Here is a 24,054-nt window from a genome sequence, read left to right on the forward strand (position 1 = left end):
GTGATGGAATTAATAAGGTGTGTTTTCTGTCATAAAGCAGTATGAAATTTCTTAGAAGCCATCCAAGCTGGTAATTTTAAGGGTACTTTTGCTTATTGTGGCAAACTAAGTGACACTTACAGAGTTTTCATTTTTGCCATTTTCTGTAGGTTTACACACACAAAAATCTAATGCTGCTGTTAAATGAACATTATAAGCTACAATCACATTATAATTTCCCGATGAAGCTTCTTGGTTTGCCTTTGCACGTGCATGCACACACAGGATAAAATTTCCAAAATGGTGTCTACTGGTACATAAAGTCATCTATGAATCCTTCTTTCTACTCAGGCTTTGCAAACATACTCTGTTTCCTGGCAAAGCTTTTGAAAGTGCAAGTCCATCAAGGAAAGGCAGGAAGTAACAGGAAGTCATCAACTTAAAGTTTCCCTCTCCTGACTGAGCATATTCCAAAATTATCAGATTTAGATGTTTTATTAACAGCTGATACAGAAGGCTGTTTCCTGTCCACATGCTTATGTGACAATATCTAACGGAAATTTAAACCTCTGATCACAAAATATGAATCTCAGTTCTGGAAACTTTCCATTTGGCCCTAAACACATCTTCAAAAAAATTCTTATTCATATATTGTAGTTATTTCTTAGATTTACTTTGGTTAATATCCATAACATTAGTTGTGCAAAATATCTGTAGAATTAGTTATGCAAAATGAATTTCAGAAGAATTAGCCCCTAACTATACTGCTATTCAAACAGATCCACAGTTTTGCAGACACAAGAAAGGAACTTAATAGAATACAGAGCCAAATCTCAGTATATGAAAGCTAACAAAAAAACCCAACAAGGAAACAGCCCTCAAAAAAACCAAACAAAAAAAATCCCAAATGAGTGTTTCCAAGTTGTATTTTTTACAAGCATTTTGTCAACAACTAATTATACCACTAAAAGAAGTGCATACAACTGAAAACAAATAGAAATAACACGTAAGACACGTAAGACAAACAAATAGAAAATAACACGTAAGATTCCTACAAAAAAAAAAAAACACACACAAAAAAACCCCCAAAACCAACAACCCATTACATGAAACAGCTAAGATAGCTTTAAAAGGGCAGCCTGCAAAATTGAGACATTCCTCGTTCCAAGATGGGAGTATATCCAGAAATGGAAATCAAAATTAGGTGATCTTTTTTGAAAGAAGCATCTTCACTGTTTTTAGACAAACATTAACTGCAGGTGTCAGCTTTAATTAAACTAGTGACTGCAATATGCTGCGTAAACAACTGTTCATACTTGTAAAAGCACCAAGTTTCCCTCTCTTCCTCACCAGCTCATAAAACATGTTAAATAATTGCAAGTGGTATATACAAATATAAATTTCAGTTAACTCAAGAGTATGACACACAAAATTATTTAGTCGTAGTCACAACCCACACAAATTTGTTCTTTGATGCTGTGAGTTAACGGTTAACAGAAGACTGCTTGCTTTATCCAAGAAAGAAAACTTATTTGCAAATTTCTGATGTTGTTGCAAGGGCAGTTCAGAACCTCTGATGACAGCAAATCTGAGTACATCTAATGAGTTTTTCCCTTCACATTCCCAGCTGGACTACTGAAGAGTTGATAGCAGTTTATGTTTAATTTGAAGTAGGAATTCCCAATGCATATTGCTGGTGGGATGCCAATTAGGTCTGTCTCTATCACTGTTCTTACATCAGTGAGTTCTACAACCCAAAGGAATTTGACAGAAACAGGACAAGACACTGTTGACTGCAGCATGCTAAAAAGTTTAGTATTACACCGCAGATTTAGACATCCACAAAGTTACAGTTTGATAAGCAAATATTGGTAGCAGTACCAGCGTATGCAGTCTCCACCTCTAGCTCTTCCTACTGGTATGGTTGCTTCTATCGATGCAAGTTCATTCTCCTAAGTCATGTCAGTACAAGCATTTACCATTTGTGTGGTAAACGAGACTGGTGAGCTGATCCAGCTGAAAAAATAGCATGTTAAAAAACCAAACCAACAAAAAATAAAAATGGAAAAAAGGAAAAGAAAAAAAAGAAGAATCATCCAGGAAAAAACAAAACAAAGAAGAATCCATGAGGGGAAAAAAAAAAAGCACAATAAAAAAGAAAAAGAATAAAAGAAAAAGTCCCTCTGCCAGATTAGTATCTCAGCCAGTTCACTGTGCAGTTGCACAAATGGTTGAGCTAACACACTGCACCAAGCAGCTGGAAACATGAATAATAGGTGCAGAGATTGCTTAAGGCAGCTCAGATGGCAGTACTGACGAATGTGTAATCATGGCCTGAATGCCACTGACTATTCTATATCGTAAACAAACAGGAGCCTGGGTTTCAGAACAGCAAAAGGAAATAGGATTTCCCAACTATCATTTGTGTTATTCTTATGCCGCTACATCATCTTCACGAGCTGAACTGCAGTGCTTGCTCTTGGCCCACAGACTTATGAACTGAAATTTCATACCGGCATTTCACTCAAATCTTAGAATGCATTCATGGTTCAGCATAAGGGAGACAGCTGTAATGTCAGAACTGACAGCTTGGAACAGAATTAAATTCTCCTGGTTTCCCACATTCAAGCTGAAAAGGAAACACATCTCAAGAATTTCTGGGAGACATGTGGAATGCTAGTCAGTGCACATTTCTCACATTAAAATAATTGATATCATTTCAAACAACACCCACTGGTAAAAGGTAAGGAGGTTATAAAGCAACTGAACATCTTAAAATTTCATTTAGGTCCTGTCAAAATAGGACAGGAGAAATCCTGTAGCCTTTCAAATGGAGCTTTTAAACACCTTCAGCATAACGATGATTTTATTGGCATAACACGGTACTAATCCCTAACTCAGCTAGTAAAAGAAGGATTATTTCAAAGAGCTGATGTTGGTATATAGTTTGTAGTTTCACTGCTGCCATTCAGCCACTTGGCAATTTTTAATTTATGAGATCTGTTATTTCTGAAATATTTGCTGTGACCATCTTCACACCATACAAACATACAGAAGTATCATTACGATAGCTGTGCTCACAAGTACTATTCTACTTAGTCTTTCAAGGGTCAAACCCTTTGAAGTAAAATCTTTATAGAGAAGTTTTGGTTTATAGTGGAGTATTTTTTGGTTTTTACTAGCAATTTTGTTTCAATGTTACCTGTTCTCTTCATTTTGATGAAAAGTAACCACTGCTTAGAAAAACATTAACAGATGAAATAGTTTACCTGTAACTTCAATAAATCAATGGACGTCAAAGGAAGAAAAATTATTTAAAACCTAATTAGTAAAAGGAGTTTCCCAACTACTTAATTTTTTTCTTTAATTACAGAATATAGTTAATTCATCATACAAGCCATATGAGGAACCCCAAAGGATTATATGTTCTGCGTTTATAATAGCAGTAACCATCTATGATGATCCACAGCAAAAGTGAAGTTAAATATTTTGTCTACTAGCAGCACATTTCAGACCAAAAATTCATACATAATTAAACAAAAAAAGGAGAACAATGAACAGGAGAAGTCTGTCGGGTTTTTAGACTTCCTGGCTTTATGTATTACTCCTCAACTAAAATGTCAATAGGACAGACATTAAAGTGCTTTGCTTCCAAGTAAAGTGCATGACAGCAACCCCAGTGAATATTAATGCTAGTTCTTTGAATACTACGTGGGTAGTCACGACTGCAAGATTCAGGATAAGGAAGAGCTTTCTATTTTTAGTTCACAACTAGGGGCCCTTTGAGTGCACAGTATTATATTCAGGCAACTATATACACACATCATTCCTTTTTAAGCTAACCAATTAGAAGTTTTACCACCTTTGCCCTTTTTATTATCAAGGTGCAAAAGAACTAATCACTGTATAATTTGTTTCTGCATTACAAGATATTAAAAATTAAACAAGTGAAATTCAGTTATTAGATAATATGGCCCGTGTTGAGGAAAAGATAAACAGTCGTCTTTAACTGCAGATGTTACACTATTATAACCTACAACCTGATCTGCAGCTGCGATTATTTTACAAACTACTGCTCTTCATACACTAGTGTCCGTTGCATATGAAACAATGACAGTTGTTGCTATCTAATGCATTTCCAATAAAACAAAGCAAATGAATCACACACAAAAAAATCAAAGCTCACAAAATCACAGACAGAATCAAAGCTTTCAAACAGAGCCAAGTGGTCAAACTAGTAACCAGACTGGGAAGATCAAATCATCCAGAGAAGGCAAGATGGGTGGCAATAAGGATGCAACATGCAATGCATGGCATTAATTACTAAGAATTAAAACCTCAGAGCATCAATAACCTGCATTTTAAAACTCCTACAATTGTCACTATGTTATGTATATAACAGTTTAAAACTACCCAGAGTGACTGACTGGAATTTTTTTTTTTTTTTTAATATTCATTTAGGAATGTACCCAGCCACCACAATAAAACAGACTAGTAACAGCGATTACTTCCTAAACTTTAGGTACATGCTGCACAAAGATTTTTGCAAAACACCACTGAACCTGAATATGATTTGACCAAGAATCATCTACATGGAAGAGACATTTCAGATTGAGGCAGAAGTTACCTGCCTTGCGTTACGTAGCAATATTCTAAAGCTTCGTATCAGATGAATAAAGTAACACACAACACAAGCCTTCTACAGAGAAAACAGTAAAAGTTCCTGTAGAATTTGCCGAAACATTTGGTCAGTAAAAGATGAGAGCAATTACGCTGTCTGAACAGCCTGAAGTGTTCTAATGTCATAGATGTGCACATGCTCCTGTGCCACAAAGTTCTGCTTGCATGACGACAAAGTCAAGAACCCCAACTGTAATCTCTCAGCCTTTCAAAATCTGCTTTTATTAACTTGCTATTTTCTTCCCCAGAACAGGAAACAGTTTTTCATAAGGTAAAATGATCTTGAAGGGTTTGAGGTTTTTTGGGAGGGGGGTGTGTGTAATGAAAGGAACAAAAAGCTATGTTCTGACATTATCTTTGCAGTGGTGCTAGAAAGTCACTGAAGCTTGCATATAGCTCCTATCACATTTTATGTTCTAGCAGTCTTTTGAGAACATGAGGACTGGGGCAAGAACTCCCTTTCACTAAGCAACCTCTTGGGACTGTCTGCACAATCCAAGGCCTCTGAAGCTGGTACTCTAACACTGCAAATGCTTTGTTTTGTTTTCTATTTACATCATCCTGGTTTGATCAACTAGATTTTGAAGACCTAATGATGGTTGATCACAGGAATGCATTTCAGGATCAGGTCGAACAGAAACCACTTACTACATTCTGAGGAGCAGGCCTGACATACTCGATGCAAGACATGGACTGATTGTATGTAAACATGCTGATGTGCTCTCTCCATGCATTCCCTAGATTAGAAAAATTGCTTTGGGCATTAATTCAATTTCCTTATTCCAGGCAGGTTTTTATTCTTTGATTTCAGATACAATGTGCTGGTATAAAGAGCATTTCTATTCTGACCACACCCTTCTGAGCCTCTGCTAAGCCTGGGGTTGAAGGAGACCTACCAAAGCCAGAAAACTGGGACTTTGACCAGTTTTGACCCAGTCATGCTTATGACTGTTTCAATTGTAACAGGACAGGAGACAGCCTTGTTCAGAAGAACACAGCAATATGTACCTGCATTTTTACATGCATTCTCTTTCTTAAATCTAGCACAGAGCAAAATCAGTAGCCTTCTGAGGTGACAGACAAACATCACATACATTTTTCCTGTAGCTTTCGGCTTGCTTTTGAGTGCTATGAAAGCACCAAAGCATCAGGAACTTGGCTATGTAAGAGATTACCATCTAGCATTGCCCCATGTGCAGCCAGAAAGATTGCCTGCCTGTTTCTTAATGCTAAAATTCTCCAGACCTATTGCCAGGGCTGAAAAAAGATATTCATAGTAGGCTTCTATTCCAGATTCAGCCTTGACAAAGATAGTATAAGGCTTTAGAAAAATTCTCACAGCCCTGTTTAGTCCAGCAGCAAGTCTCACTTCAGCAAACTGACAATGTTTTGAGCCCTTCCCCTTCATGCTGCTCACTCTTCCTCTGTGGATGCTGCCCTTCCACGTTCCTGCAGTGAAAATACACCATAGCCAGCGCATATCTGGCACAGCTTACTCCTCTGTGCTCCGAATTTCATTTGCAAGATCACCTGCCTGTTTGAGAACCACTGATGTTAACTGACAGCTCTAAACATTAAAAAAAAAAAATTTATTGTCAGTTCAGGGACTGTGCACTGTGTTTGTTAGACAACAACATGAAAAATTGTATTTGTTTTACTGCTGGCAGAACTGGGATAGTAGGGTTCCCCCCACGCCCTCCTTTCTCTCCTGTTTACTTTCCTGCCAGTACCGTAGGGACTTTTAACACTACTAGCTGTGAAAGGCTCTTATATAACTTATTGTTTAACTTTGAGAATAACAGTCTGGCTGTGAAACAGAGATATGCTCTATGAGTCTGGAGAGGAAGCAAGAACAGGCCACTTAAGCAGAGAAGCATGGGAAGCTCCTCTTTTCAGAGAGTAGCTATGACATTGCCAAGGTTTTAAAAAATCTTCATACCAGACTGCCCTCTACTGGGATGTTATTCAAATAAACTCCATCCCTGCTCTTCCCAACTCCTCCACCATCCTAGAATGTGTACCAGAAATACATATGCTTTTTCTAGACTAATGAAAAGATTTGAGAGCCTCTTTCTCAAAATTTATATATCTGACTAACAATAAACAGATTTTTTTTCCCCTCACAAGCAATCCATGCAAGTGAGGAGTTGGAAATGCATCTATATTTCTATGTCAACACCATTTTCAGCACCACAGATTTTGTTTAAACCAAGCATATTTGGGGCTGGTGTTGAATGTGTAATGAGGAAAAAAAAAAACCTGAGCTATTTTCTTGCATGTTGTTTTGTAAATGTATTAAGCTGACAAAATTTTACACAACCTTCTTTTGTCCTAATCAGTGACCTAGTTTCTTCTCTCCATTGAAAATACACACCACACTGACTCCCTACAGTGCACCTGAGATTACTTATTTTTTTGAAGTATCATCACAACATTATTACTTCTGCAGTCTCTGAAGGACCTCCTTGTCAGGTGCTTTTCACTTGCAAGTAAGGTATTTCTCTCCGTCAACCCAACCATTGTGAGACCTGCAAATTCTGCCCTAAACCTAAGTATGGAAGTTCAAGTTCTGCCCTATAGAGAAAGGTTTGGTAGTTGAGACTAGACCACCCACACCATAATCCAACTGTCTTTACTGGAGCTTGTGTAAAACATAAGAGAACCCAAATGTCTTTACCTATTTGGCCCAGCAAGGCCCTGTAAAATAGAAACATTTGTTTATTAATCTGAAAGGAATGAATGAAAGCGGACTTTCATAAAATGATGAGCTGTGCAAAGCTGTATTTTAAAATCTGTGGCAGCATATTAGTACCAACTAAGAATATTCAGGACAGTGTCAATAAGCTGCATAAATTGATTTTTACTAAAGATATTTTAATTTTTCCCCGATTACTTTGTGGTCTTCCACTTTCTCAAACACATACTTCAAAAAAATTGACTAGAAAACTTGTCTGAATGGCCTTAGAAGAAGATTTTTGACCTATTGCACAAGGATGAAACCACATTTTGCAATTGCATTGTTTTGGTTTGTTGTTTTTTTTTTTTAATTGCAGAATATGTTTTTTTTGACCATTAAAGACCATTTTTCATTACTATCAGGATGAGAGAGCCACATTTTACAGCTGGAGCTCACAGCACAACACCAGAATATCAGCTGTTTTAAAGTACTTTCACTTAGATAAGCTCATGATTATTTACCAAGGTGGATCTCTGCTTTACCACTCCTCCTTAAAACAGCTTTTCTTCTTAAATACCAACATCTCTGGAAGTTTATGCCTCCTAGAGGTCAAGAAAACAATCATAAGCAGCCACATAGATTTATTAAACAAGAACCCACAGTAGTGAGGTGTTTCTCTATTCACTGCCCTCCCCACTTTCCCAATACTTATGTGGCTTCAGAATGTAGCTGTGCTACATTCTATTATTGTCCTATTCTACAGCAAGAGTTATTACTACCAGTCCCTTCTTCCCACCCCAAAGACCTTTTGATCATTTAATATAAGGGTTATATATTCTCATTAATCACAAAAATTGCCTGAGACATTTGGTATCAGGAAAAAAGATACTTCTTTTATATTTAAGGCTGCCTCAACCTTTTTTTTCAAAATAGAAGAGCCAGGAGTTGCAGGATGCTGCTTCTCTGCACTCTGGCAAAGCAAACTCTTTGCTACTCACTACAAGCACTGTACTATGAATTCTCTTCCATGGTCCTCCTCATATTCGGTTCTGTATTTCTGATCTTGAAATGCTCCAGCCCTGCTTCTTCAACTTAGATAAGAAAAGGCTCTGTTAGTGTGCCATTATCTCAAAGAAGGTTTTGCTATCTATAAGACAAAAGTACCTCTGCACCTAATACAGAAGATAAAATTTCCACGGGATTTAATACCATCTGAGACTGCAAACTTTCACTACCCTAAAAAGCTGTATAGTCTCATGAATCAGACTGCAACAGCCCTCCCCCACGGAAAATGAATTTGCCTTCACAACAACATGTGTAGTTTGGCTCACGACACTGCAAAGCAGTAATAATCACTCATGTGAATCAGTGGATACATTGCCATGAGACATCTGTCACCAACTGAAAGCCCTTTTATTTACGGAACTAGGGAAAAGTAAGGATAATGATTTCCAAATTCCATTTTATTGCCAATTAAACTCAACAGAACTGACTAGTTTTTGAACAGTAAAAAAAAATTCCAAAGCCCCATTTGCAAGTTTACACTGATATTCAGGTCAGTTATTAAAGGTATGTTTCATGAATACATGAGATTATGTACAAAAGGTTCTGTTTATACACAGAACCTACAGATAAGTCTGATTTGTATAGAGAAAGCTCAGTGTGGTCACTTTGCTGGGGAGCCTTTCACATTCTCACTCACTGTCTCATTTTGAATCCCGCTGTTCAAATTCTTTGAAAGAACCTTTCTTTTCTGGCAGTCCACAGAAAAGAAACCTCCAACATTTTCACGGGTTGATGTGTTGAAAAGTGAGCACAGACTGATGATTAAATTTTTAAAAAGAGGTACTCCCAGGGAAAAGTAGTTTAGGAACTGAATACGCCAAATCAGGGTAAAAATAATTCATATTTATCAAAAGTGTCAGACCAAAAGAGACCCTGTATAGAAACAAAATGTACTGATTAAACATAGTAGCTAGGAGAGCACAAAGAATTACAACAGGTTTTTATCCACTAGAAAAATATCAGTTCCCTGATAAACAGAATAACCACCAGTACACTCCAACAGCACTTAGAACAGTGCACTCAATCAAACACTGTTAAATCTAACATGAGGAGTAAAACACGCATTAATTACAAAACTTAGGGTCTTTTGAATCATTCATGTAGGGAAGAACAGAGCATGGTTACCTATCATTTTGGTTCACTGGGACTTTGTACAATATAGTAGTAGTAGTAGTAGTTCAACAAAATAAGCTGAAGAAATCAATTCCAGCAGTCACTTGTTCCATCTCCAGTAACACAGTCCACACCATATTTGTGCTGATAAAACTTGTTGTGGGGAAACTTAAGTGTCTCCAATTCCGCACACAGTATTAACAGATTTTAACCTGTATGTCTCCATTCTTCAAGTAAGTAGAACAGACATATTTCATTTTCAGGAAAGACATCACGAAAATAAATATAAACAAAATAAATACATGGCAGGGGATATCCAGACATGCTGATCATTGGAATAAGCTTTTTGTGCAGAAAGTGAATGCTAGGGCTCAACACTGACTAAGAAGAAACAAGAACAGTGACACACTGTCTATCAAATGATCCTTCTCTGTCCTGGAATGTACATCAGGCAGAATGCCCTCAATGAAATAAAAGGGTATGCAATTGTGTCATTACAGGCTTGAGGACTGATTTAAAACAAACTAGACAGTCTTATTTTCAGCAATTCTTAATCAATGATTCTTAGTTCAATGGTCAGCTCTGCAACACTAATAAAAAGCATTCTTTTAACAAAATGTTTTCCACCTTATACCTACTACCAGTTGTTAGAATCTGAAAAACTGAACATAATGATGACAAGCTTCAGGGTGTTTATCATACCTCAGCTCCACCCATCCATTTTGGTTCATTGGGAAATTCAGCACATAGGATATCTTCTGACTGGTTAGTTCCTAATACATGATAATGCAGCTTTTGGTGCAGATTAGTGGAGGTCTCAGTGCCTAGAGAATTGCACATATTTAAATCAATTAGTTCTCAAAGAAATCCAACAACAACCAAATAAAATGTTTAGAAACTTCTGTATCCCTTTGCATATAAAATAGAAGAGTAATTCAGCAGAGAGAACTATGAATGGTTCCAGCCTATAACCATTCCCCATCAAACAAACACCCCCCTCCACAACAAAATAAAATTTCAAACCACACTGCAAACCTGTTCAAACAGTTACTATTTCCTTTTATTGCTGATAATACATTCTTCAAATGTGAAGATTTATCTTTTCAAGCTTTGCTTTCTAGAAATACTAAGCAAAGAAAAACAACAATCCCTGCCACCCTCTAATGATGTTTTTGCTCCCATTTCACCCTGGGCAACTAAGGGGAGATTTATTGCTAGTTAACATTCCTAGAAACCTTCATACTTCCATTCGCTGAAAATAAGTATTTTAAAGCACTGCATAAGGTGCTACTTAATTTTTTTTTTTTAAATTTTGCTCTTGCAATGTTTTCCAACACTTCAGCTTCTGAACTACAAACATGTTTAAAAGTAAAAAAAACACAAGGTGGGTATCTAATTTGCAAGTTTGGCAAAATGATAGGCTGCAAAAGCAAATACAGAGGCAAAATTCAGGCTCTCTCCAAGGTTTAACAAAGAGCACAGCTCCAGAAGAAACTTTTCAGTAGCACTGCCTTGTAAGAAGAGCTGCTAAATTCCTTCCCTATTGACGCTCCTCAGCACTTTATTCCACTTTGTGTGCTGCTCCTTGAGTTTTGCTAGCATAAACATTTTGTGTTGCTGTGCTGTGAACAACAGATGAATTAATCTGGTTGAATAACAAAAACCTTATGCCCCAGATTGCTATTCATCAGGTCAACCTCTCAAGCCAGTTCACCTAGGCCCACACAAATGCATAAGGGGAAGAGATCTACGTAAGCTGTCGCTAGACATCAAATTCCAGCCAGTAACACCCTGTATGAAAGCTAAGTAAATCATTGTAGAGAAAAAGAAAAGGAGCAGCAGACTTTAAGAGAAAGACAGGGACGGGAAGACAAGAGGATACTCACACTAAGTGAGTATAGGCTTTGGTCATACAAGACAATCTGATATCTAATTGTATAAACTAGTATAGCTAGTTATTTCAGTATAAACTAGTAGAGCTAATTATTTGTTGCACCAATTTACTGAAAAGGTCATTTTGCTTCTCTATAGCATGCAATTAGTACAGCCATACTTACCATCACTTTTTCCATCTTGTTTTGGATAGCAGTTATAGAACATGCCTTTTCCATCATGGGTCCATGCCATGCAACTGAATTTAACTCTCTCCAGTGTATCTGGAAGATCCTCAGGACCTTCTACTTTCATAAACTTGATAGTAACCCAATCAGAGCCACTAGAACTCAAGCCATACGCAAAGTATTCACCATCTTCACTGAATGCATAACCTAGGAAATTGGAACCAAACAAGATAAAGTAAGAACCAGCACAAGGAATCACTATTTTCAAAAAAGCATTTGCTATCTTGCCACACAGTTTTTTATTATTTACTACACACTAGCCAAATCCCAATGAAAGAGTGGTGAAATTGGGAAAGTAGTTAAAAGAACTGTGTTCACCGAATGCTGAGAGAAAGAGGTTTATTTTCTAAAAGACAGTGCAAGCAACTACATCTGCTATCATTTGGGATTCACAGCATCTTTCTAGTCTCTGTGGACTTCTCAAGTAGTTCACAGATCTGAGTTTAGGCATGCATACTCAGTAAGTATGTTCAGTAACATCGCTTATGCCTAACATCTGAATTACGATTGAGATTCTTCTACTTCCCTGAGTTTGGAGGGAAGAGGTGGAGACTGAAAAGGCACACAGGTAGAGAACTTAAAGTGAGATTTTAAGAGAGAAACAGTATCAAAATAGTCAACAGAAATTGAGATGCAAGCAATGCACCCTGAAATAAAGCAAACACCACTGCAATATAGGAGTCAATGAAAACTAGACCCTGCAAAGCCCTGAAGACTGAAGTCACTGGAAAAATTTGCCACTATCACACAAATGGATTAATCACCAGTATTATCAGCTAAGACCTCTGATACATATGTCGCTTTATCCAAACTGTGAGGAAAACATGATTCTGAAAAAAATTCAGAAGAGCTTCCATCATAGTTGATAAGGATCAAATTCACTCTTGCAAATCAATTCAAGTGAAGAGACTGAAGTATCATAGGCCTGTACAGACTTGAAATAACTACTGAAAAAACCACAGAAAAAAGTTGCATTTCACAGAAATCATATGTTTGAGAGACACCACTGTGCCACCCTAACGTATTCTCCCCCATAAGAACATAAGAGTGGCCATTCTGATTCAGAACAAGATTCCACCTAGCTGTCCTCAGGAGTAGTCACAAGGAGATGCCTACAAGAGTAAGGAGAATGCAAGCACATGTAGTATTTCCCTCAAATAGTCTTACAGCCTCTAACCATTTATAGCTTAGAAGACTTCTTTTGCATGAAGCAGTTGGTTAATAATCCTCAATGCTTCCCTCCTCCTTGACCTTGTCCAGCTTCCCTTTAAACCCACAGTAAGTTTTTTGCACCACCAACGTCCATTGGTAAGGGGTTCTATAAATCTACTTCTTCTGGTATGAACCACCACCTTCTTTTGTTTGCTTTGGACTCGACTCCCACTGCCTTCATTTGATATCCCCTTATTCTTGTAATAGAAAAAATGTCGACTAACCAATCCGTGTTCACTCTCCCCATGCTACTGCATGCCACAAATGATTCTGTAGACCTCTATTATATCCCTGCTAAATTGTCCCTTTTCCAAGCTGATTGATCTGGGCAGACTCAATTGTTCCTGACCTTTGCTCTGTACCTTTGATTGTTCCTACTGCCCTCCTCTGAACTGTATTTCCCCTTGGAGCTGAGGGGACAGGAACTATATTTAATATTCAACGCTACTGTATAAACCCCTGGGTTGCTAATGTAATGGTACTTTCTGTTTTGTTCTCTATCTCCTTCTTAATCGTTTCTGACATTGGATGTGCTGGTTCGGCTGCTACCGAGAACCAGGCTGACATTTTCATGGAACTATTACAGCCTAAGAATTGTTCCCAAGCGGTCATGGTCAGCTTAGAGTTCATTCCATCCATTCCTCTACAAATGAGGTTAGGATTGTTTGTCCCCTGTGCATCACTTAATTTATCTGCACAGAGACTTTTACCTGTTAATGTATTGCCCACTCACTATCACTAAGGTCTTCCTGCAGCTCTTCACAATCATTCTTCAGCCTTTACCTGGAATAACTTTGTAGCGTCGCCAAACTCTGTCACCTCACTGCTCACTCCTTTTTCTAATATATATGAACATACTGAACAGTGCAAGCCCTAGCATAATCCCTGACAGAACTCTACTGGTGATTTCCACTTTGGGAGCCGACCAGTTATTCCTGTCCCTGCCTTTAAATCAATTATTTATCAACACCAGGAGTTTCCTGTCTTGTTCCAAGTGCATTTGGAAAGAGACTTTGTCTCTTAGAAATACAAAAAGATTATATGAACCCAATTCCTTATATCCATAGTTTAAGGCAGAACTTCTCACTAAAAAAAGCCGTATTGATATTTTTCAAATAGCTTTCACACTTAAAGAAGCATCCACTAATTCTGTCCTCTGTTTTTATTAACTGGCCTTGAACAGACTTAAAGGACTTCTAAGTCCAAGAGACTTGCTTCTACAATAAGCCAATAGGGAGTGGGAAAATGGACAGCTAACACAAATTAAAGCCCTAGTGAACACAAGTATTTTGTGATTCTCCTAAAAGTTAATGCTACGTTCCTTCACAGTCTCTTACTTCAACTTGCTGGCTTGTGTTAAAGATACAAAATACAATTTTAAGAGGATTAGTGACTACTTTGATTAAAACAAGCCTCTCTAGCCATACTTGTATAGGTGAAGAGCTGGAAACCATTTCCCACTTTTGCTGAAGACCCAGACTTATTCAGCAGGAACTGCAGCCTTACTAACCTCGTAAAGCCACAGTGCCATCGTCAGAAAGCTTATTTGGATCAAGAAAAACTTTGGCATCGGCATCCAAGGAGTCTTGTACATATAAGACGCGCTGGTTCTGCAGTCCTGTATTGTAGAAGTGAAAATACCTAAAAGAACACAAGAGGATAAAATAAGTAGGAAGAACTCAGATGTTCAGTTAGGCAAACAAGAAAAACTTGTATGAGATTATCATGAAGTGAATAAAAGACAGACAAATATATAAGGGAAACACAAGCTTCACAGTAGAGTAGGAATCATGACTTCCCCTGTGGCCGTCAGGGATTTAACCGTCCTCTGTAGGTGCCTTTCTCTCCCTCTTAGTACAGAGGAAGGCCAGACACCAATTTCAAGACTCTAAAAATGAGAGGAATCTCATCCCAATGTGATATAGATTGTATAGAGGATATTGTAGGATGCATCCAAAATACCTTTTAAAAATAAAAGCTGCATTTGCCACAGTGTGTTTCAAACAAAGCTAAGTATACTATAAACTCTACATAACTGTCTGTGCTAAACAGCTCTGGCAGCCTTAGCGTTTCTCTGTTACAAGTATTGCCACAGGTTCCCACCCGCTACGTTCTAAGCTTTGTCATTCATATAGCTGCTTTCAATCTGTATCGGGTGGCAGACAGATGTTCAAATGAAACAGAACTGAAATTGTTTCATCTGTATTTCCCAATATCCATAAAACTCTGTGCGTTTTGAAAAAGTTGTAGGAACAGAGAATTACAGAATTCTCTTTAGTGAGGGATATTCTTCACACCAGAAGACACTACAGAGTGCAAAGAAATTAATAACCGTATTCTATGCAATTCATAGGTACTACACTTTTCCTCCTTCATAGGACTTTTGAGTTTTACTACACAAACCTGTGACTTAAATCACACAGCAGCTTCACCTGGGGGAACAGGGGAATTTATGAGGTAATGTTCAAACCTAAACATAAGTTCACACATTCCCTAAGACTGTCCAGTACTTGGATACAAGCTTGGGAGCTGGTAAACCCAGAAAAGGGAACTATACTCACAAAGGCCTGGCTAACAATATGAACTAGTAATATGTTCAAATACTAACATGAATGGTCAGTGAGTGACAAAACCAAAAGATTCAAAGGAACAGAAGAAAAAGATACATAATTTTACATTTGACCATGCATTTTCTAGCCAATTTCACCTCTGCAATGCTGGGTAATGAGCTGGGAAGCAAAGGTCAAACAATATAACAGGCACAGCACCTCCCTGAGCACTCTTCCTTTCTGCAGATTCTACAGAACAGCTCTTTAGACACTGTCCTTTAGCAGCTATTCTTTGGCAGAAAACTGGAGTAATTAAATTTAAGAATTTCTAAGTGTCATGGGAAGTTTAGATAGTTCTTCAAATAGAACTATCCCCAGTTCCTCCCCCCACCCCATACTGAGTGTTACTTAACTTGATAGAGCCCTCTTGATCTCCTCAAACGCCATAATATATGTTTTTTGTATGATTTTTAAACCACTGTGATTTAAGTTCAGCACGTACCAAGAAATAGAGTAACACTCAGAAAAACTAAAAAGACATCTATTAAAATCAAAGTAAAGTGTCCTGAATTAAAGCACATGAAGCTCCTGGCATAAATGTTCTTCCTGGAGGACAGTCAGCTGCAACAAATTAAGACTTTTTCTCTCTAGTGGAGACTATATTCATCACTGCCATGAGCACTTCTGCAACATCAAGCCTTATCAGCATTGAAGATAACCACACCCAGGCATGTTTGCACTGCACAGGGAGAATGGGTCAGAGAATCCAGAGCAGTCACTGACCAGGCCTGCTCCAGAATCAGATTCAGCATAGCTACGTCTGCATGAGCATCACATACAAACTAATAACCTTTGCCTGACTCGCTCAATAAGGCTTAATTCCCCGGATGCAGCACTGTACTAAACAGCCCCACTGCTTCTGGGCTTAAACCTCACACCTCTATACATTGACGTGCTGTGCCACATCAGTGACAACTTAAATCAACATCAGCTTGGGTTCACTCCCCACAATATACTTTCAAAAAAACCCATGTAATACAGACTTTCCCTCCCTTAGTAACAAGTATCCACACCTTCCTCACAGCATAGGACAGATAACTAAAGAGTAGCAGATCTCCCTCGGTATCCGTGCAGAAATCTGAAGGCAATGAGACATTTTCTGCTCTTTCCTGTGGATGACAGTGAAAATATACCTGGCACATCTGGGTGCTCACTCAATGATCAAACAAATTGAAAATACTGAAAAAGACTATTTGTGTTTCCCATGATTAAGAATGGCTGGTTGTTCGCACTACCTCTTTTTCAACTGCTAAAACAATCTTTAGATGTTACTAAGTTAATCAGAATTTTCATCGCTTTACTCTCTTTCTCTAGGAGATTGCTAGTGTTTCTGAAAGAGGTCACATAAAATTGAGTAGCAGCTGCAGTCTCCAGACCTTAGGTAAGCCACATAAGCACCATCTCTTCACCTAGCCACAGCATTAAAACAGGGATACAAGTAGACTAGGTATTGGACTATAGCAGGATTTCTTTATTTCTTAGAAGACAGATCTTTTTGCATCTGTTGCCTTAAGTCCTCCAAATGATTTTTCCTCTATCCCCTGCAGATACAGGAGCCGTTTTTCACAAGGGAATTCCCACTGCTTTTCACTGGCTATGACTAAACAAAAATTCCACTAGCTGCTCAAAGTATGTCCAGCGTAAGAGCAGTATTTTAGTAAATATTTAGAACAACATGCTCATGACAGACTTGTGCTGTTTTCAGGATGAGGAGCCTTCAACTATACTGACAGCAACCAACCCAGAAAGGAACTCCTCAAACTTTTACTTTTACAACAGATATTCTACAAAGTTGTCTGAGTTTTGATAAACTCATAGTTCTTCCTAGCAAAAGAAAAGACGACAAAAGCCCAAGAAGATAATACGACTGGGAATTGGAGACAGTCAAGCATCTTGTGCTCTGCATCATGCAACCATATATATTAACATTGACTTACTTTTCCTACTTCCCAACTATAAAGGAATAAATACAAATATAATTTATAATTTGTTTTCCTAACTAGTAGTTGCTTTTGACTTGCTTCACATTCATCACCACCTACAAAGACATTCCTCACATACCTTTTTCCTTTCTTGAAGTGGCAACTGTACTTAGGATAATCGTAGAGTTCAGTCATTCGTTCTTTGAACAGTCCTCTGACAGGACACTGCTCGAGAAAGGGTACTGTAAGCTTGTTCTGAGCCTCCACAAATGCCTGAAAGAAAACAATCCCCCCCCAAAATACATGAACTCAAGCAGAAATGCATCTTTCCTACAGAAAACACTATTTTCTGAAGCAATGCATCACAGACATCTTTCCCCCCCATATAGGTTGTGTAGAGTCGCACCTGAAGAGTCTTACATACTTATTTGCATTATGCCACAATACTGTAATAAGACTGATCTTATATCTTGCACAACACCTCTCCAGGGCACACACTGGGGTAACCAGTGGTTTGGCCAAAGACAAGCCAGATTCCTGCCATCCCTTCTAAAAAAAACCCCAAACCTCATGCTTTTAAAAACTCTCCTTCTATTTGCCTAAACGGCATAGAAAAGCTAACTTACACTATATACCTAGGAAGTACCTTACTTCACCACAAATATACGATACTCCAATACTCCACGATAAATAAATTAGGAAATGGATAAAGAACAGAGACTCTTTTGCCTATAGACAGCACTATCATTTCAGGAGCTATGAAAGGCTGGAAGATGATACAAAATGTCACGTGCACCATCTGTTCATTCTATTAACATAACACAGAGGATTAGTCCCAGCCACTACTTCTTGGAAAGGCCAAAATACTGTCCACAGATCAGTTCTTAGTTACAAAAGGCATAATACCTAATCTCTGAGAAGAGAACTTTGAGCAGTCTGGTTTCTTCAAAACACTCCACCTCCCAATCACAAACTCTTAACAACACTGGCCAAAACCATTACCACTCCAGCTGTTAGTTAGAGGCTGCCACTCCCATGGCATGCATGGAAAAACTGGTGCTCTCTTGGTGTTTCACCATCCCTATTTATAGCACAGTACATTAACATAAAATTAATACCTAAGCGTCTTAAGGTGAACCACAACTGCTAAGAAGCAGACATGCAGGCTTTTCTGTCTCAAACATGGAGTAGGAAGGACAGGACACAGTGTGTGTGGCTGTAATTCACAGCCAGACGTCGCAATGATGGTTGCAGTACCACTCTCGGACCCCAGCCTCTCGCCTCCAGCCTGCGTCTCCAGATGTCCACTCATCTCTTTGCTTACGCAGGTCTCTTCCCCAGTTGCTTTGAAAGAGGCTATTGTTTCTACCTGTCCTGAATCTGTCACGCAGCAAGCAGATCAACACATGATAACATCTGAGCTACACTTCACCACAGGCCATGACCCACAGCAGCAGCAGGGCTACAATCCATATTCCACAACTTGTGTTTCACAGTTCTTCAGAAAAGCCAGCTGCTGTACAAAAAGAGTACCTGGCACAGATTTACCAATTGCTATCAACGTTTACTCATTTATTAATTCTTCAGATGAAAAAGAGGAAAGAACAGAACATAAAACACTCTCAGTAGCACTTTATAGACATTTCACCTGGCAAGGAGTAAGCACATGGGAGGGAGAGTGTCTCTACTTGCCCTATTTGCCTCGCTGCCATAGGACTGCATAGCCAAGAGCTGCATTACATGCCAAGCTGTGTTTTCAGAGACTTGTCAAGCCAGAAGGTAAAGGAGAAAGTACATTAATTATGGTCAGTCTCCACTTGAGAGGTATTTGTTCATGCCTAACAAAGCATACAGAAACTGATAAGCTTTAAACGTGTGAGTGCAGAATTAGTAATGCCCTAAAAGCATTTGGCTAAGTGCTGAAACGTATTAGTTCAAGAACACGGGGGCTGGTTACAAGCAAGTCACCACTCAAGGATGACACAAGAAAGCAAGCACTACAGCATTGAAAAGGAACAGATACAGAAGGCTAACAAACATGACTTCTGGACCTTTACTCAAAATTAGACTCTACGCATCAGCGAGGATCGAGTCAGGAAATGATCCCCTGAGAAAAAGGAAGAAAAGAGGTGAATGCACTGCCAAGGGAAGGCCAATTTTTGCTTCTGTTCTCCCTTTGAGGATCTTACTGGCATAGACAGCTTTAACACCCAGCACGGCAGCACAGCACATCCCAGTGGTAGCCTCCACACTGTACCACTATAACAGTTTCCCCCCCGCCCCATCAGATGATGAAAGAACTTAATCAAATCTACCCAAGAATTATGTGTATCTGAATTTGTTTTCTCTAAATGGAAACACGTGAATTTCAAAGACCACATACACAAATATCTAGACAGTGTATGCTACACAAAGAAACTAACCATTCAAAGTGCTATGACATTTTCAGAGAAAAGATGTCTTATAAAAACATGTATAAATCCATCCATTGTTCTGGAAGGGCAAAAGCACTTTTCAGTTGCATTTAGTGGACAGAAACTGCCACACATCTTTGTTTCATCTATCAATATATGTGACCAAAATGGTAACGTTGCTGCAAGAGTATACTGGAACTGTATGTTACTCACTGTTAACTCCAGTCACATCTTACCACATCTGCTTTCATTACTGGTATTCAAAGAGGAGACACAAACTTTTCTTTACAAGCATTCGTTGCCCAAGACCATGCTTACATACTATTGCACTCACAACTGAATCACTAGTAATTTTGCTTTTACAGGGACTTAATATATTTTTCCCATTTCCACTTAGTATGCACCAAAGACTCTAAGACTATTTGTAAAAGGGAATGCCACTGCTATCTAAAAAAGGAGATAGGAATTACAGGTTTTTGAAAGAGTTCCACTGAGAAGAATCCAATCCAGTTTGGAAACTCACTGTTCTTACACCTTTGAACACAAGGTTGCACTCATGTTCAAAAAGCAATACATAATTGAAATACTGCTCTAGGTAAAATACAGGAACAGCTGTTGTCAGCAGAAATGCTCACAGTAAACAATTCCATCCACCACGCTGGGCTAAACAGATGCCACCCAGGCTACAGGGCTAACAGTAACTCTCTGTACATCTTCATGAGCCTACAGAGAAAGATTCCTATTTCACCTGTAGAAATCTGCATCTGACAATCTTTCGTAAGTCTTGAACCAGGACAGAATTTGCTAGCAGGAGAAAGGACAGAATAAGGATCCAAGTAAGGCATATGCTTATGGGTGTCTCAGAAACTAAGGTAATTTGAAAAGCAAAAGAATTTCTAAAGTGTTGTGCTAAGAGTAGAGATGTTCTACTCGAGGCTGAAGTGTTTGGCCGTTACTTGAGCAGGCCAATTGTTATTTTTCAAAAAAGTATAACTAAATTTCATAACTAAACCACATGCCACGAAATTTTTAACCCTGCTTTGTTACAACCTATCAGCTTTCTACATGCCACTAAGCTATTCTCTCAACAAGATAATGATTTCCACTCACAGTATACTTTCCAAGTCTTAGGATAGAAAATATTTTAACATTACCAGTGCTTGCTATTAATCTATAAAGTATTTACAGTTTGTTTAATAGTTACCCCCAAAATCTTCATATATATCTTCTCAGTAAAAGGTAGTTCAATGCAACTCCTACAAGAAGGCACATTCCTTTTTTTAAGTATTACAAAATAAAACTAAGCAGATTTCTGGTGGCTTGCCTCTTAGCATTTACTTTAGTATTTAGCAAAGAAAAATTTAAAGTGCAATGGGAAATTTATCAAAACATGTGAATGAAACACTGGTCAATAATAACTACAAATCCATTTAACTGTAGTTTTGAGAGTTTCAATTCTAGTCTTAATCCAAACATACACCTGTTCATAATACCACACATATGGAACAAGATCATCTTGGTGACCTGGCTGAAAAGTTTCTAGACCTATTTGACTTTCACCTAATTAAAGTAGACTGCGGGCTGCTAGAAGAGGAAGGATCCCATTCCTGAACCATCTTAGTTCCAACTACCACATGGTCTTGGGGTGACCTAGATTAAGCATGTGTGCCAACAGAAAACTAATCCACCAAAGGCTTCCCCTCCAGAACATCACCTTGTGATGGCTATACCCATGCAAAGGAGGGACAGAAACATTCAAGTCAGTGCACGAAGGAGGAGGGAGGGTAGAGAGAAACCACAGAACCACCTGACTTAATGGAAACCTGCAAACTACAGTGGATCAGGTACAGTACCATCTGCACTCTACTCTCATTGCAAAAATACCTGATTAAACCAATTACAAAAAAAATCCCGCCCTTCTATGTTCATTTGTTTGTAAGCTTCTAACTAGCAGAGCCCACAAGATCATTTGGACTAGCCACAGAAAAAATGAGTATGATTCTTTATACTCATAGCTGTTGTGGATAATTTCTTTCAGTCCCAGTCCTGTTAACCCTACAGTGGACATCAGGTGAAACTACCATGAAAATTCCAGAGTTAAAACAAATCTCACTTGCCTGTGCTTCTTTCTCCATGCTTCAATCGTAAACTTGATGTTTCTCTGACTCACATCAACAGAGGAACAAAGTGAGGGCTACCCATTTAGTTTCTATGACCACACCAATGCTTGACATGACTATTCCTGCTAAGTCTAGAAAAGTAGAATTCCAACATATTTGTGTATCTACTCAACAGCACACACCGAATAATTTTGACTGCTTGCATGTAAGAAAAGATTCCTAACTTAATAAATGGATGGTGTTCAGTCTTCACTCTTGGCATAAACCAGAATTTTCACTGTTATATATACTCAAATCAAGCAAGCATGTTGTAAACAGGAACCGAATAGGGGCTCTTTCACTACAGATGCACGTGGATGCCCAAGGAATTCTTCTAGTTCTGCACTTAACATGCAGAAAATTAAAGGTAGCCTATTGTTGGAGGTGTACACAGGATATTTTTACTTTTCCCCAAAACAAATGGAGGTTGGGATATTAAGGAATGCATAAAGAGAGCGAGCAACTTGGAGGAAGAATGGGAAGGACACAGGTCTCAAGGTCAGTGACTTGAAGGCTTGAAAAGTATACAAAGCACACTCCAAATTCTCTCTGAAGCCTGCACAGTCATTCAATTGCCTCTATACCAGTGTCTGGTTATTCTTTGATCTGGTAGGTACAGAATGGCTATTCTGCAGGAGTCCTGCAAACTATCTCAAGAACTTGAAGATAAAACTATTAAGAAAAGCTAGCAAGAAGGAGCAGCCATCAGCAACCTCTGCTGGGCAGCACAAAGAAATGAGTGATAATGCAGATGAAAGGAGTTTAGCACTTCAAGATTATTTTTTTCTGACCTCTTCTATGAAAGAGGTAGAACAGCAAAATACTTGAATTCCCTTTGTTCAGTAACTCCTGGAACTTCGGAAAAAGATGACATACTCACATACTTATACACACAAGAACTCTCTCCACTCTTTGCATCATACTACTACTGCACTGCGAAATTCTGCCAAGGCATGTGTTTTTTTAGAATGTAGGCAAGTAAGATTTAACAGTATTTTCATTCCACCAATGTGACCTCCTGTGTCTGGGCTGCTGCATTTTTATGTGGATGTTATAATCCCCCATTCCTTATTTTCCTATATAAACTACAACCTCTGGAGAATGAGATTCACCCTCCTCCAACTGTTCTCACTCAACCTGTTCACAGTATGTGGTGAGAGTACTGAACACAGGGACACAAAAAGTCAGGTCTTGGCATTTTCTCAATCCCAACTCTTCCATAGGATCCCAAAAACCACTTTAATAGGTATTTGTAAGGCACCTATAAAAGAAAGACATAACCATACCTCCCCCCACACATATATCCCTCTGAATTTGGCACAAAACTCACCTATGTGTACCGTTTCTTAAGGACGCCAGAATCAAAAAAATCAAAATACTCCCAACTTACTAAATATCTAATTTTCAATGTTAATGTCCATGGCAGAGTTTTTCACTAAAACCTGATCCCAAATGAACCTTTTTAATCCACGAGTCTTTATATATACATGCTGATAGAAAGCAGGGAATGGGATCCTAACTGTACACATTTTATCTTGCTCTTGACAGTTACAGTAAGTTCTATTCAACCATCCTCCAGCTCACCAAGATGTATTATGTAAGCACATGCATGAGAGAACCTAGAAAGAATTTCACTAATGGAAAGTCACCTTGCAGGATATTTTTAAATGGAGATCCTGCACTCCATCATCTTTCTGACACAATCATGCATACTAGATAGACGCCAGTGGTTTAGAGCTGGAACTACAGTTATCACAAAGTTATTAGCCATTACAGAGGAAATCTCCTCCACACTGCCACCTACCACTTTCTGGCCACCACCTCTGCAACTCCCTATGCCATGAATATCAGAGGTACTGGCTCACAGTCATACTTTATTATTTTTCAGGATTCTTTCTTAGCGAAAGACGAGTTCCAGCAGTACAATCTAGCTACACCAGACTGCATGCTGAAAACACTGCAACATCTGCAATCTGTAATAAAAGCCACTAACAAAGCCTGACTTCAGGAGGAAAATGTTGTGGTTTTTTTGTTTTGGGTTTTTTTTCCCCCCCTCAAAAAAAGGGTTAAAAAAAAATGTATTCACACGTTTTGTCACTATACA

The 24,054-nt window shown here is 38.5% G+C and overlaps 1 protein-coding gene across 2 annotated transcripts in view; it reads right to left on the bottom strand.

The window, feature by feature from the left end:
- The window catches only part of PREP (prolyl endopeptidase), a 117,521-nt gene that overhangs the window by 91,378 nt on the left and 2,089 nt on the right, over positions 1–24,054 (bottom strand). For both annotated transcript variants that reach the window (XM_075145580.1, XM_075145581.1), the window contains exons 3-6: positions 17,517–17,650; positions 14,357–14,487; positions 11,572–11,781; positions 10,217–10,338 (exon numbers count right to left, since the gene is read on the bottom strand). In XM_075145580.1, the coding sequence (XP_075001681.1) occupies positions 10,217–10,338; positions 11,572–11,781; positions 14,357–14,487; positions 17,517–17,650 (597 nt within the window). The remainder of the gene's footprint in view (positions 1–10,216; positions 10,339–11,571; positions 11,782–14,356; positions 14,488–17,516; positions 17,651–24,054) is intronic.

Source organism: Calonectris borealis, chromosome 3, assembly GCF_964195595.1.
Source record: "Calonectris borealis chromosome 3, bCalBor7.hap1.2, whole genome shotgun sequence".
NCBI classification, from domain to species: Eukaryota; Metazoa; Chordata; class Aves; order Procellariiformes; family Procellariidae; genus Calonectris; species Calonectris borealis.